At 44.2% G+C, this 16,562-nt stretch overlaps 1 protein-coding gene across 8 annotated transcripts in view; it reads left to right on the top strand.

The window, feature by feature from the left end:
* TNK2 (tyrosine kinase non receptor 2) overlaps positions 1-13,366 on the top strand; it is a 350,655-nt gene extending 337,289 nt beyond the window's left edge. For 6 of the 8 annotated variants that reach the window (XM_077290239.1, XM_077290240.1, XM_077290237.1 and 3 more), the window contains 2 exons: positions 9,083-9,210; positions 12,980-13,366. In XM_077290239.1, coding sequence (XP_077146354.1) covers positions 9,083-9,210; positions 12,980-12,986 — 135 coding nt within the window. In that variant the 3' untranslated portion in view covers positions 12,987-13,366. The remainder of the gene's footprint in view (positions 1-9,082; positions 9,211-12,979) is intronic. The other 2 variants (XM_077290241.1, XM_077290242.1) reach the window with 1 other exon arrangement.
* Positions 13,367-16,562: the final 3,196 nt, after the last annotated feature.

Below are 16,562 nucleotides of genomic sequence, written 5' to 3'. Positions count from 1 at the left end.
CGTCTTCCGCGTCCTCTGCAGTGACGATTAGTGTGCGTACCGCCGTCTGCCTGAACAGTCAGTGCAGAGGACGCGGAAGACGAAGCGGCGGTGACGGTGGAACGGGAAAGGTGAGTATAGCAAGTGCCGGGGGCCTGAGCGACGAGAGGTGAGTATGTGATTTATTTATTTTTTTTATCGCAGCAAAAGCATATGGGGCAAATTTCTCTATAGAGCATCTTATGGGTCCATGTGCAGCATTATATGGGGCAAATATTTCTATGGAGCATCTTATGGGGCCATGTGCAGCATTAAATGGGGGCAAATATCTCTATGGAGCATCTTATGGGGCCATAGTCAGCATTGTATGGGGCAAATATGTCTATGGAGCATCTTATGGGGCCGTAATCAGAATTTGTGCAGCATTGTATGGGGCAAATGTGTCTATGGAGCATCTTATGGGGCCATAATCAACATTTGTGCAGCATTATATGGGGCATATTTTAATATGGAGCATCTTATGAGGCCCATCATAAACTGTATGGAGCATTATATGGGGCGTATTTTGTATGGAGCATTATATGGGGCTCCTGATTCAATATGGATATTCAAAAACAGTTAACTTGCTGATGTCTCAATTAATTTTTCTTTTATTGGTACCTATTTTTATTTTTGACATTTACCGGTAGTTGCTGCATTTTCCACCCTAGGCTTATACGCGAGTCATTAAGTTTTCCCAGTTTTTTGTGGCAAAATTAGGGGTCGGCTTATACTCGGGTCGGCTTATACTCGAGTATATACGGTATATAATGCGCCATTTTCCGATACCCATAGCGTCTCCATTTTTCGTGATCTCTGGTTGAGTGAGGGCTTATTTTTTGCATGCCCAGTAGACGTTGTTAATGATACCATTTTGGTGCAGATATTATCTTTTGATCGCCTGTTATTGCATTTTAATGCAATGTCGCAACCGAAAAAACGTCGGTTGTAAAATTATTTAACCCCTTCTGATGGATTTACATCGTGGAACTTGACTGTAAACGCCGGAGAGGTATGGGATATTGTTGTTTCTTTATTTTTTCTTTGTTTCAGGTGACAAGGGTCTTCAATTGCATTGAGCATTTAATAAACTATTACAACACCCTGTGTCTTTATTTCATTAAAATACTTTTTTCCTAGTGTGTGTGTGTGTGTGTGTGTGTGTGTGTTTTTAACCCTTTATGAACATAGGATTTATAATGGAAAGGTGTATTACTGACACCTCTCCATTATTAACCTGGCTTAATGTCACCTTACAATAGCAAGGTGACATTAACCCATTATTACCTCATATTCCACCGCTACTCCGGAGTGGGAAGAGAGAGGCTAAGTGCCAGAATAGGCGCATCTTACAGATGTGCCTTTTCTGGGGTGGCTGGGGGCAGATGTTTTTAGCCAGGGGGTGCAATAACCATGGTCCCTCTTTAGGCTATTAATATCTGCCCTCAGTCACTGGCTTTCCCACTCTAGCGGAGAAAATTGTGCGGGAGCCCACACCATTTTTTTCCGTGATTTAACCCTTTATTTTAACAGCTAGAGCCCCCAAATTTTGCACACACTTCTAACATTAGTAGTGTGGAATATGTAAAAAAAATAAGGGATATGAAATGGTTTACTGTATGTAAACCATGTCTCATATCCTGTCGGGTTTGGGAGGGAGATTGCAAAAGCCGGCAATTGAATTACTGGCTTTTCTAGCGCTGTATTAAATATAAATATATGCATATATATATGTGTCTCACTGATAGAGATGAGATGGAGATATATATACACACACACACACACACACACACACACACACACACACACACACACACACACACACACACACACACACAGTATATACACTCACCGGCCACTTTATTAGGTACACCATGCTAGTAACGGGTTGGACCCCCTTTTGCCTTCAGAACTGCCTCAATTCTTCGTGGCATAGATTCAACAAGGTGCTGGAAGCATTCCTCAGAGATTTTGGTCCATATTGACATGATGGCATCACACAGTTGCCGCAGATTTGTCGGCTGCACATCCCAAAGATGCTCCATACAAGGCAGGATGGATCCATGCTTTCATGTTGTTTACGCCAAATTCTGACCCTACCATCCGAATGTCGCAGCAGAAATCGAGACTCATCAGACCAAGCAACGTTTTTCCAATCTTCTACTGTCCAATTTCGATGAGCTTGTACAAATTGTAGCCTCAGTTTCCTGTTCTTAGCTGAAAGGAGTGGTACCCGGTGTGGTCTTCTGCTGCTGTAGCCCATCTGCCTCAAAGTTCGACGCACTGTGCGTTCAGAGATGCTCTTAGGCCTACCTTGGTTGTAACGGGTGGCGATTTGAGTCACTGTTGCCTTTCTATCAGCTCGAACCAGTCTGCCCATTCTCCTCTGACCTCTGGCATCAACAAGGCATTTCCGCCCACAGAACTGCCGCTCACTGGATTTTTTTTCTTTTTCGGACCATTCTCTGTAAACCCTAGAGATGGTTGTGCGTGAAAATCCCAGTAGATCAGCAGTTTCTGAAATACTCAGACCAGCCCTTCTGGCACCAACAACCATGCCACGTTCAAAGGCACTCAAATCACCTTTCTTCCCCATACTGATGCTCGGTTTGAACTGCAGGAGATTGTCTTGACCATGTCTACATGCCTAAATGCACTGAGTTGCCGCCATGTGATTGGCTGATTAGAAATTAAGTGTTAACAAGAAGTTGGACAGGTGTACCTAATAAAGTGGCCGGTGAGTGTATATATCTATACTATGTGTAGACATTTATTTTATCTGTTCTATTCTAACGTGTCAGTGTGATTTTACTGTACATCGCGCTGAATTGCCAGCTTTTCTATAGAACACCGGTGCGTATTTCTCGCAAGTCACACTGGTGGTCCATGTGTAATCCGTTTTTCTCCTTCTCCTCATTGGGGAACGCAGACCGTGGGTGTATGCTGCTGCCAATAGGAGGCTGACACTAAGTGATACAAAAAAAGTTAGCTCCTCCCCTGCAGCATATACCTTCCTGCTGGCTCTCAGCTAACCAGTTCTTGCTTAGTGTCTGTAGGAGGCACATGGGTCTGGTTCAGACCCCATCGTTTTTATTTCATTTTTTACTTTTCTGTAAATTTTTATTTTTTAATTAACGGAGTGAAGGGGGCGACGGATCATTTCAAGGTTCCCATCTCCCCCGAACCATCAACCGGCGAGAACGCGGAGTGTTGCCTCCCTGTACCCTCTCCTGCGACGTGGGAAGCCATGCCTGAGCCATGCCTGAGCTCACTTCAGGGGCGACGGTTCCTTCGGGTCCTGATCTCCCCACACCAGCAACGGGCGAGCACATGGAGTGTCGCCTATATGTATCCTCTCCTGGAGTCAGGCCTAATGCCGGACAACTGGCCCTGTCCACCCGGGGGCTTGAACTCCGTGGATGTACAGAGGCTCCATCTCTTCAGCGTCCGAGCAGCCCCCACTGTGCCACTACTGTTAAAGCAGATGGCACAAGGAGGCGGACGGTTTTTCTCCACCTCCCTAACAAAGGGATGATGGATTGGATTGAGGGTTATCGCTTTATCCCTGCACCGTCCACGCTGCAATACCTGACCAGCAGAACAGCACAGTCATCCGCGGCGGCTCCATGCCGGGATGCGCACCAATTGTGAGTGGATCCAGTCAGCGATGGGCCCCTGCAGTGGGATATTAACATGCTGACAGGCAGCCGCAGCTTCCCTGTGGTCCACCTACCTAAGGTAACGCTCCAGCCGGCTGCAAAAATTTAGCTCCCGGCTTCGGTCGATGTGTAGGCCGCATCCCGGAAGTCGCACCCGCACTATGGCACGCTAAGGCGGCTCCGCCCATCTTTTCTGGAGTTTTCTGTCTGGCACGGGAGCATTCACTTTTCTTGGCCCACTGCCCCTCTATTCTACCCCTGGTATTGCTCCTGCTGGCTGCAGAAATTTAGGCCCCGGCTTGGGCCTATTCATGGAAGTCACGTGGCTCCGCCCCCAAAATGTCTCCTCTCGCTCTCTGCGAGACTTTACACCTCTGCATCTACCGATGGCCATCTTGGTCCACCCGGCCGGCAGGGGCGATGGTTTTTTACATTAAAGGGGCACAACGACTGCAGCCGGGTAAGGAAGTAAGTGGTCTTAAAGGCACATGACCAGTATTCCCTGGTTTTAAAGGCACATGATCAAGATTGCCTGGTCTAAAAGGCACATGACCAGCATTTCCTGGTCTTAAAGGCATTTGACTAGCATTACCTTGTCTTAAAGGCACATGACCAGTCCGAAGCTGGTCACCCTAAATGAACTCCGGAACCCTCCGCCGCCGATCCCAGCTTATACCAGAGTACCATATTTCCCCTGAGTGGGCTTCATCACTGCCACATCTCATGGCTTCTCTGATCAAGAGATTAAAGCACTCCGTGAACACTCTGTGGCTCGGAGTGCTCGCAGAACCGATATATATGGTTCCTCTCCTACATGGGAGCCATCGGCTAGCAGGGGCCGCAAGTATTCTAGAAACGTACAGGTGTCTAGAAAATGGAAGCTTCATTTCCTGATCTCCCTCACCAATGATTTCCTGAGAACAAGACTCTGATATGGATCGGATACTGCCTTGGATCTGGACTCACCAGAGCTTCAGAAAAGGATGGATTCGCCTATTTATATCATCAACCAATCTCTGTTGATTGATGAGGGCTACAGTTCTTCTCTAGATCACGCAGTGTCCCTCATAAGGAGACTAAACTCCCTCGCAGAGCATTTGTCATTCAGGGAGCGTCCGGATAAGCGATCCACTGGACAGAAGCCTCTGCAAGCGCGGTATCCTTTTTCAGCCAATATGCAAACACGTGGGGTGTCCCCTCCACGTATACCCCCCTACGACGTGGGATGCCATGCCTGGTCTGATTGTTAGGGGCGACTGGTTCTTTTAAAGGGCACTGATCTCCCCACACCATCAATAGACAAGCACATGCAGTGTCGCCTCCATGTATACTCTTCTGCAGCCAGGCCTAACACCGGAACCAGCCCTGTCCACCCGGTGACCTGAACTCTGTGGATGTACATTGGCACCCTTTTTTGGCGTCCAAGCACCCTCCTCTGCATCTCCACTATCTAGCAGATGATACAAGAAGGCGGACGATCCCTCTCCACTTCCCTGTTAAGAGGGTGGTGGATCGAGGGTTCATCATTTTAACTCTGCACTGTCAAAAGAGAGCGGAGGTAGCAAGAAACAGCTTTTCCTGACCTTCTGGATACAGCCATGCATTCTGCCACTTGGCAGATTAACCGGGTAGAGCTTCCTGTGGTTTGTCTACCAGTATTCCTGCCCGATGGGTCATCAATTAAAATTACAACGGACTGTCAGATAGCAAATCTGGTTTGGTCCGTCTTGCAGCCTCGGGTTGAGTGCTCTACCCTTCCTTAGCCACCGCATGGGTTGCTCGAGCAGTGGTCTCCTGGTTGGAGACCTTAACTACTTTGATTCACATCAGTAACCTTTTCCTGAAGACAGTATAGCTGGTCAATCAACATTTCTTGAGCAGGAGACTAGCTGGTTCACGCCTCTCGGATGCAGCTAGTTGTGCGGTGCTATCAGTAGCAAATGCCATTACACCTAGAAGGGCATTATAGCTGAGTATGGAAGCGTACTCTGCGTTCAAAAAGCCTCTGACATGACTCCCTAGGATCGTATGTTTCCTATAGACCGAACCAGCAGTGGAAGAATTGTCCAGGACGGTCTAGATCTAAGGGATCTTGGTTGCAAAAAGGGGGACCGAAAAATAAGACTGATCCTGGACCTCAAACTTTTACCAAGCTGGACATGGTCTTCCTTCTTCGAATGGAGTTCCTCCGCTCAGCCATTACTTCAACGGAAAAAGGGTGGATTTTCTGGCATCCACCAACATTCGGGATGTTTACCTTCACATTCCTATTTTCCCCTCTTCAAAAATTCCTTCACTTTTCCATTCGCAAACAACATTTTCAAGTCACGACCTTGTCCATCAGCCTTGCTACCGCACCCTGAGTGTTTGCAAGGGTCATCTTCCTCTTGCACCCTAGAGGCGTGGTCGTCCTGCCCTATCCGATCGACTTTCTAGCCGCTCTTCCAGGACTACGCTGAGTCTTCTATATCTGCTATACCCTCTCTCTTCTGGGCTGGCAGCTTCATCTAGACAGGTTTTTCCTCTTTTCCAGCCCAGCAGATATCCTTTTTGAGGATGATCCTGGACACTTCCAGAGGGTTGGTATTTCTTCCTTGAGACAAGGCCGTGGCCCTTCAACTCAGAACTCACTTACTTGATCACTCATTCCATTCGATTTGCTGGGAGGCTCATGAGGAAAAAAGGTGACAGCAATGGAAGCTGTTTCCTTCGCTCCATTCGTTTTCTGTAAGTCAAACAGGCTTTCAGAGGATAGTCTCTGAGCTTCTTCCTCATCCAGTGGAGTTCCTTCCGGTTCAATGATTATTAGTGATCACCGATGCCAGCCTTCTTCTCCCGATCTTTGTTTTGGGGATCTGAACGATACGGCTAGTCCTACAGCAGGTCCTCTGCCTTCTGGCGGGTCACCCCATCTGAATTCAATTGGATAATGCCACGGCTGTGCCATACGTCAATCATCTAGCAGGTACCCTCGGTCAGGCAGCATGGACGAGGTATCTCACATTCTCTGATGGACCGAGATCTATCATTCAGTGATCTTGGCAGTACACATCTCAGGAGTAGATCTCTGGGCGGTAGACTTCCTCAGCCATCAGGGTCCCGCCTCAAGTGAGTGGGAACTTCTCCCGGAAGTTTTCCATCAGATCTGTCTTCACTGGGGCACTCCAGATGTAGATCAGATGGCGTCCAGACTGGACGCTAATGTACTTGTGTTCATGGTTCGGCTTCAAGATCCAAAAGCCATTGCAGTGAGAGCTCTGGTTCTTTCGTGGTACCAGTTTCCATAACCCCCCTTCCCCTACTTCCGAGAGTCGTTTGGAAGCAAGAAGGCCCCCAGTGGTCCTGGGAGAGCCACACGGACCATGTTAGGTTTTTTGTTTGCAGAGCTAGTACTTTTTTCCGACTTATTGCAACGAAACTGCAAGTAGGGACTTTCTCGCAGGGAGTTTTGACATGTGGTCCTTCCATTTCACATACCACTAGATCTTTGGGACCTTAAAGGGAACCGGTCACCCCTCCCCCCAGGCGTTTTTAACTGAAGGAGCCACCTTGTGCTGCTCTAATGCTGCATTCTGTCAAGGTGGCTCTTTTAGTTGGATTCCCTGCCAAAGCTGAAATAATCGTTGTATTAATTTGTCCCTCATACCTCTATTTTGTCAGGGGGGCATGTCTTCCCCCCTGACACAAACTCCTCCCAGCCATCACTCAGGGCCTCCGGGCACCACCTCCATTTCCTTCATGAATGTCCCTGGCGCCTGCGCTGTAAGTTCGAAGGGCAGCGCAAACTGCGCATGCCCGAAAAAAGGAAAAAAAATGGTCCTTGGAGTCTTACAGTAGACTCCTTTTTTTGATCTGGACAGACTTTACTATCAGGGAAGGTCGCCCCTTTTTTCTCTGCAATCCCATCATCCTGACAAGTCTTCGGAGCTAGACGCTCTGTTCTTTCAGACTTTTTTCCTTATTACCATCAAGGCAAGGTTGTCCTCAGGCCAGCCCCGTCCCTTGTTACCATGGTGGTATTGTATTCCCAATATTACGAGTGCATCGTTCTTCCCTCATCTCTTTCGGCATCAGTCCATAAAACGGGAGGGATGGGTTCTCCATATTCTGGAAGAAGTGAGTGCTCTGAGTAGGTACGTATCGTGCTCGGCGTCCATCCGAAGGTTGGACACCTTATTTGGGCTTCCTGACGGTCAGAGGAAGGCTTCCTGACTGTTACAGGAAGGGTTTAGCCATTTCATCGGCCATGTTAGCCTGGTGGATTCGTTACACCATCCAAGAGTCCTCCCGGGTTAGACATCAGCCTAACTCCACTCCACTCTGTCGACTGAGGTTTCTTGGGCTCTTGGCACTAGGCATCGGTAAAGCACGCCTGCAAGCTTGCGGGTTCGTCCAGTCCGCATGCAGTCTTGAAGCACTATAATTCCCAGACTTCCGCAGATGTGAGTCTGGGCAGGCCGACTCTGCAGGCCACGGTGGCGCTCTTGTAAGTAGCGGTTACACAGGGCCTGATCTGATGTTGAACCCACCCAGGGACTGCTTTGGGATGTCCCACGGTCTGTGTCCCCCAATGAGGTGAAGGAGAAATAGGGATTTTTGTGTACTCACCGTAAAATCCTTTTCTCCGAGCCATTCATTGGGGGACACAGCTCCCACCCTGTTATTAGCTTCTGCTTGTTTTATAGTTTGACATGCTATACTCTCATATATAATGCTATACTTTATATTGTTATTGATCTCCTACTGCTTTTGCACCAAACTGGTTACCTGAGAGCCAGCAGGAAGGTATATGCTGCAGGGGAGGAGCTAACTTTTTTTGTATCACTTAGTGTCAGCCTCCTATTGGCAGCAGCATACACCCACGGTCTGTGTCCCCCAATGAATGGTTTGGAGAAAAGGATTTTACGGTGAGTACACAAAAATCCCTATTTTTCTCGCACCCATAGACTTGCATTGGCGATTCTCGGCCGAGATACACTGACAATCGCAGCATGCTGCGATTTCACTCGGAACCTGAATACGGCCGAGAAAACAACGGATAATAGGAGCTGCCCCATAGATTAACATTGGGCCGAGTTCTTTGCGATTTTTTATCGCATTGCACTCGTCCGTATTACAGTCTAGTGTAACTCCGGCCTTAGGTGAATAACGGCAATCGCAAAGATTAGCCGAGACCCCGGAGATTTTCCGACACTGGGGGGCGCTATAACCTTACTTCTTGGCGCCATTAAAAAGCGGCGCTGAGGAATAAGTACCCTTAACTTCCTTCGTTTAAAGGTGTATTGGCGGTCGCTAAGGGGTTAACATAATTGAAAATGGCATTTTAACATTTTTTGACAGTGATCTCTTGTATTGTAACTTTTCACTGTGTATGTTGTTTACAAAAAAAACCTCTTGCTATTCAGGTTGAGCAGCTTTTCGGTCTTGGACTGAAGTCCCGAGTGGAGTGCCACAAAGTCTTGGAGACATTTGACTGGAATCTTGAATTTGCAAGCTCCCACCTCCTGGGGTCATACAACAGCTCACAACAGAAGTAAGGAAACCATACTACACCTATTGTAACTATTTTAACTTCATTCCGTGTGATATTCAAGTAATCATTAATAGACCATATTACGCCCTAAAATGTATCATTTTACTTCATGAATGCATTCCTCATATTTTAATTGAGAAAAGGTTCTGGAGTCAAGTGGTGTGAACTATGTTCCTCAAGGTATACACTCACCGGCCACTTTATTAGGTACACCATGCTAGTAACGGGTTGGACCCCCTTTTGCCTTCAGAACTGCCTCAATTCTTCGTGGCATAGATTCAACAAGGTGCTGGAAGCATTCCTCAGAGATTTTGGTCCATATTGACATGATGGCATCACACAGTTGCCGCAGATTTGTCGGCTGCACATCCCAAAGATGCTCCATACAAGGCAGGATGGATCCATGCTTTCATGTTGTTTACGCCAAATTCTGACCCTACCATCCGAATGTCGCAGCAGAAATCGAGACTCATCAGACCAAGCAACGTTTTTCCAATCTTCTACTGTCCAATTTCGATGAGCTTGTACAAATTGTAGCCTCAGTTTCCTGTTCTTAGCTGAAAGGAGTGGTACCCGGTGTGGTCTTCTGCTGCTGTAGCCCATCTGCCTCAAAGTTCGACGCACTGTGCGTTCAGAGATGCTCTTAGGCCTACCTTGGTTGTAACGGGTGGCGATTTGAGTCACTGTTGCCTTTCTATCAGCTCGAACCAGTCTGCCCATTCTCCTCTGACCTCTGGCATCAACAAGGCATTTCCGCCCACAGAACTGCCGCTCACTGGATTTTTTTTCTTTTTCGGACCATTCTCTGTAAACCCTAGAGATGGTTGTGCGTGAAAATCCCAGTAGATCAGCAGTTTCTGAAATACTCAGACCAGCCCTTCTGGCACCAACAACCATGCCACGTTCAAAGGCACTCAAATCACCTTTCTTCCCCATACTGATGCTCGGTTTGAACTGCAGGAGATTGTCTTGACCATGTCTACATGCCTAAATGCACTGAGTTGCCGCCATGTGATTGGCTGATTAGAAATTAAGTGTTAACAAGAAGTTGGACAGGTGTACCTAATAAAGTGGCCAGTGAGTGTATATGCTTTCTTGAAAAATACAAATTAATCATAATTAGTGATGAGCGAATATACTCGTTACTCAAAATTTCTCGAGCATGCTCGGAGATCCTCCGAGTATTTTTTAGTGCTCGGAGATTTAGTTTTTCTTGCCGCAGCTGAATGATTTACATCTGTTAGCCAGCATAAGTACATGTGGGGGTTGCCTGGTTGCTAGGGAATCCCCACATGTAATCAAGCTGGCTAGTAGATGTAAATCATTCAGCTGCGGCAAGAAAAACTAAATCTCCGAGCACTAAAAAATACTCTGAGGACCCCGAGCGTGCTCGAGAAATCTTGAGTAACGAGTATATTCGCTCATCACTAATCGTAATGTGGACCAGAAAGATGGCATAAATTACACAAGAAATGAATTTGCTAAAAGAAGGAAAAAAAAAATTGAAACCAGCTCACCTGCTAGGCATGTGCTGTGGGGAAGCTCGGATACCGTGCAGTCATCACGTGAATAGTAGAGCAAAACAAGAAGAAAATCCAGCTTCCAAAAATAATCCAATTTATTGAGAGTAAAATGCAAAGTCCAAAAAATGTGGTGAACAAGAGAGTGAGTAGCAGCAGGCTACGCGTTTCGAACAGTGTGTTCTTTTTCAAAGCATGAATTTGCTACATCTTACTCCAGTGCACATTTCATTAAGACTGGCATGCATTAATGAATGAAGGCCATAGTCTAAGGCTATGTGCACACGCTAAGGATTTTGCTGCGGATCCACAGCGGATTTGACGCTGCGGATCTGCAGCAGTTTTCCATGAGTTTTACAGTACAATGTAAACCTATGGAAAACAAAATCCGCAGTGTGCATGCTGTGGAAAAAAAGACGAAACGCAGCGGTTTATATTCCGCAGCATGTCAATTCTTTGTGCGGATTCCGCAGCGGTTTACACCTGCTCCTCAATAGGAATCTGCAGGTGTAAAACTGCAGGTGGAATCCGCACAAAAACCGCGGTAAATCCGCTGTAATTCCATGGTAAATCCGCAGTGCGGTTTACCTGCTGATTTACCAAAATCATTGCGGAAAAATCGTCACACCATACCGCAACATGTGCACATACCCTCAGACAGAGGCAAAAATGATACTGAGTTGCTCACCGGTGACTTCTGCATTTTCTCAGTGTGGCCCAGACCTCCATGTCTGTTTCATCCATCTGTGATTCACCTCTGCATTGTTTGACACACAGATATCTTTGGCTCCATACTTACCCAGCATTTCCCTCGTTTATCCGCTTTACGAACCTCACCCATCTTTCTGCTACACCTTTTAAAACCCTCAAATACAAAATCTCAGATACAGATACCGTAATAATAGTCCTCGGAAACCATCCATAAACTACTTGGGATAATACCCTGTGAAGCTTCTCAATAGCATAGAACACATGACTTGAAGCATAAAAATCACAAAAAAGGTACTAAACAAAAGAGTATATTTTACCATAGAAAATTACCATAAAATACTATTAAATGACAATCAAAATCCAAGTATCACGAACAGAGCTATTTGAATATACGGTACAGGTGCACCCATGAAAAAATGTGTTGCACCACAGAAACAGGGTATGGGCACAGAGGTAATAAAGCAGAGGGAGATTTTTTCAATATAACCAGCAGTATTAGAATAATAAGTGCCGGTGCATAATATCCAAAGTGACCACCCCCCGATCATGCTGGCCCCCCGAGGAAGCCGAAAGCGAAACGCGCTTCGGGGCGCGTGTGTGCACCTATGGAAAAGGATATGGGTAAGAATATATAATTGGAACACTTGTTCTTTCACACGATGGGTTTCTTACTATGCGGTCAGAGACCGATTTTGAATTGAGGGATATGTGTTTCCCCATACCCATGTGTTAGTAGGGGACTGTAGCCACTTTGGATATTATTCACCGGCACTTTATTATTCTAATACTGCTGGTTATATTGAAAAAAATCTCCCTCTGCTTTATTACCTCTGTGCCCGTACCCTGTTTCTGTGGTGCAACACATCAAGGCATGTGTTCTATGCTATTGGGAAGCTTCACAGGGTATTATCCCAAGTAGATTATGGATGGTGATATTTGGATTTTAATTGTCATTTAATTCTATTTTATGGTAACTTTCTATGGTAAATAAAATATACCCTTTTGTTTAGTACCTTTTTTGTGATTTTTATGCTTCAAGTCATGTGTTCTATAACCTTTTAAATCCCTTCATGAATCGGTGATTTTCTATTTTTGCATGTCATTTTTTTTTTTTTTTCATCTTCCTCTTGCAAAAGCCAGAACTTTTTTCCATCGATATGTCTAGCATAAAACGAACCCTAATTTTGATGGGGTTTTATTTTTGAATGACACTAATCATTTTACCATATGATGTACTGAAAAAGGAAAAAAAAATAGTGCTGTCAAATGGCAAAAAACAAACAAACAAACAGCAGTTATGCCATCGCTATTCGGTTTAGTTATTACAACGTCCATTGCACTGTGAAAATGACGAACAGGTTAGTACGATTATACTGATAAAAAATTGCATAGATTTGTAGGTTGTCTTAATTTTTTTCACTCCTGTAATTAAAAAAAAATAAAATGTCATATTCAAGGTGTATATCCCCTTGACAAGTCATATTTTTGCTACTTTAGATTTGATTTTCTTTTCTCTCTCTCTGTTTTTTTTTTTGCAGGCGATGACATAACACCTTCGTGGAGGTGCATCAAATGTCAAATGCACAACTTAAATCTACCTGGACTAATTTGCTTAAGACATTTATTTACTGAAGGGAACATGATGGTATGTCCCTAATCTCAGAACCCACCTATAACAGGAGGTTCCTCCACCCTGAAGGGTCAGCTGTTAAACCAACCCAGTGTTCTGCTACATGGACATGTGTTAATGTTGCATTTTCTCTTTTATTGTGTTTTCCCTTGTTGTTTATTTGGAAAAAAAAGTTTTTATAAAAAGATGTGCAATTTTAATATATATATAAAAATATATGAGTATATATATATATAAATGTAAGATATAAAATTTATTTGAAGAAAACAGAACATTGTGGAGATTTTTCTTTTAATCTAATTGTATTGCCAGGAAAATTTTCAATGATTTTAGAAATGATCAGAAAGCATTGAACGTAATAAGGGCACATACAGGAATGATAACATGGGAAAGTTAAAGGATTTAAGAACCAAGGGTATTTCTGTTTTTGTGTTTTCATTTTTGCTCCCCTTCTTCCCACGGCCATAACTTTTTATTTTTTGGTCAAAATGGCCATGTGAGGGCTTATTTTTTGCGGGACAAGTTGTACTTTTGAACGACACCATTGTTTTTACCATGTAGTGTACTCTAAAACAGGAAAAAAATTCCAAGTGCGGTGAAATTACAAAAAAATGCACTCCCACACTTGTTTTTTGTTTAGCTTTTTTATTAGGTTCACTAAATGCTAAAACTGACCTGCCATTATGATTCTCCAGGTCATTACGAGTTCATATACACCAAACATGTCTAGGTTCTTTTTTATCTAAGTGGTGAAAAAAAATTCCACACTTTGTTTAAAATAAAGACTGTGCCATTTTCTGATACCCGTAGCGTCTCCATTTTTCGTGATCTCTGTTTGGGTGAGGGCTTATTTTTTTGCTTGCCGAGCTGATGGTTTTAGTGCTACCATTTTGGTGCAGATACAATCTTTTGATCGCCCGTTATTGCATTTTAATGCATTGTTGCGGCGACCAAAAAAATGTAATTCTGGCGTTTTAACTTTTTTTCTCACTACGCCGTTTAACCCCTTAGTGACAGAGCCAATTTGGTACTTAATGACCGAGCCAATTTTTACAATTCTGACCACTGTCACTTTATGAGGTTATAACTCTGGAACGCTTTATCGGATCCCGCTGATTCTGAGATTGTTTTTTCGTGACATATTGTACTTCAAGTTAGTGGTAACATTTCTTCGATATTACTTGCGATTATTTATGAAAAAAACGGAAATATGGCGAAAATTTTTAAAATTTTGCAATTTTCAAACTTTGTATTTTTTTGCCCTTAAATCAGAGAGATATGTCGCGAAAAATAGTTAATAAATAACATTTCCCACATGTCCACTTTACATCAGCACAATTTTGGAAACAAAATTTTTTTTTGTTAGGGAGTTATAAGGGTTAAAAGTTGACCAGCAATTTCTCATTTTTACAACACCATGTTTTTTTTAGGGACCACATCACCTTTGAAGTGATTTTGAGGGGTCTATATGATAGAAAATAACCAAGTGTGACACCATTCTAAAAACTGCACCCCTCAAGCTGCTCAAAACCACATTCAAGAAGTTTATTAACCCTTTACGTACTTCACAGGAACTGAAACAATGTGGAAGAAAAAAATGAACATATTTAACTTTTTTTTGCAAACATTTTACTTCAGAACCATTTTTTTTAATTTTCACAAGTGTAAAAACAGAAATTTAACCACAAATTTTGTTGTGCAATTTCTCCTGAGTACGCCGATACCCCATATGTGGAGGTAAACCACTGTTTGGGGCTTGGAAGTGAAGGAGCGCCGTTTGACTGTTTCAATGCAGAATTGGCTGGAATTGAGATCGGATGCCATGTCGCGTTTGGAGAGCCCCTAATGTGCCTAAACAGTGGAAACCCCCCAATTATAACCCTAATCCCAACGGTAACCCTAACCACACCGCTATCCCTGACACACACCTAACCCTTATCCCAACCCTAATCCCACCATTTTGGAAACTAGACCCCTTAAGGAACTTATCTAGATGTGTGGTGAGCACTTTGAACCCCCAAGTGCTTCACAGAAGTTTATAACGTAGAGCCGTGAAAATAAAAAATCGCATTTTTTTCTACAAAAATGATTTTTTGCCCCCAAATTTTTATTTTCACAAGGGTAACAGGAGAAATTAGACCACAAAAGTTGTTGTGCAATTTCTCCTGAGTACGTCGATACCCCATATGTGGGGGTAAACCACTGTTTGGGCGCACCGCAGAGCTTGGAAGTGAAGGAGCACCGTTTGACTTTTTCAATGCAGAATTGGCTGGAATTGAGATCGGATGCCATGTCGTGTTTGGAGAGCCCCTGATGTGCCTAAACAGTAGAAACCCCCCAAAAGTGACCCCATTTTGGAAACTAGACCCCCCATGGAACTTATCTAGATGTGTGGTGAGCACTTTAAACCCCCAGGTGCTTCACAGAAGTTTATAACGTAGAGCCGTGAAAATAAAAAAATCGCATTTTTTCTACAAAAATGATCTTTTTGCCTCCAAATTTTTATTTTACCAAAGGTAACAGGAGAAAATGGACCCCAGAAGTTGTTGTACAATTTGTCCTGAGTACGCCGACACCCCATATGTGGGGGTAAACCACTGTTTGGGCGCATGGCTGAGCTCGGAAGCAAAGGAGCGCTATTTGACTTTTCAATGCAAAATTGACTGGAATTGAGATCGGACGCCATGTCGCGTTTGGAGAGCCCCTGATGTGCCTAAACAGTAGAAACCCCCCAAAAGTGACCCCATTTTGGAAACTAGACCCCCCATGGAACTTATCTAGATGTGTAGTGAGAACTTTGAATGCCCAAGTGCATCACAGAAGTTTATAATGCAGAGTCGTGAAAATAAAAAATATATTTTTTTTTAACAAAAAAGATTTTTTAGCCCCCAAGTTTTTATCTTCACAAGGGTAACAAGAGAAATTGGACCCCAAAAGTTGTTGTCCAATTTGTCCTGAGTATGCTGGTACCCCATATGTGGGGGTAAACCACTGTTTGGGCGCATGGCTGAGCTCGGAAGGGAAGGAGCGCCGTTTTTGAATGCAGACTTTGATAGAATTGTCTGCTGGCGTTATGTTGCGTTTGCAGACCCCTAATGTACCTAAACAGTAGAAACCCCCCACAAGTGACCCCATTTTGGAAAATAGACCCCCCAAGGAACTTATCTTGATATGTGGTGAGAACTTTGAATGCCCAAGTGCTTCACAGAAGTTTATAATGCAGAGTAGTGAAAATAAAAAATATATTTTTTTCCCACAAAAAAGATTTTTTAGCCCCCAAATTTTTATTTTCACAAGGGTTACAAGAGAAATTGGACCCCAAAAGTTGTTGTCCAATTTGTCCTGAGTATGCTGGTACCCAATATGTGGGGGTAAACCACTGTTTGGGCGCACGGCAGTGCTCGGAAGGGAAGGAGCGCCATTTTGGAATGCAGGCTTTGATAGAATGGTCTGCGGGCGTTATGTTGCGTTTGCAGACCCACTGATGTACC

This window comes from Ranitomeya variabilis, chromosome 2, assembly GCF_051348905.1.
Source record: "Ranitomeya variabilis isolate aRanVar5 chromosome 2, aRanVar5.hap1, whole genome shotgun sequence".
Taxonomy (NCBI): Eukaryota; Metazoa; Chordata; class Amphibia; order Anura; family Dendrobatidae; genus Ranitomeya; species Ranitomeya variabilis.
Note: the sequence above shows the minus strand (reverse complement) of the source record. Positions and strands in the feature narration are given on the sequence as shown.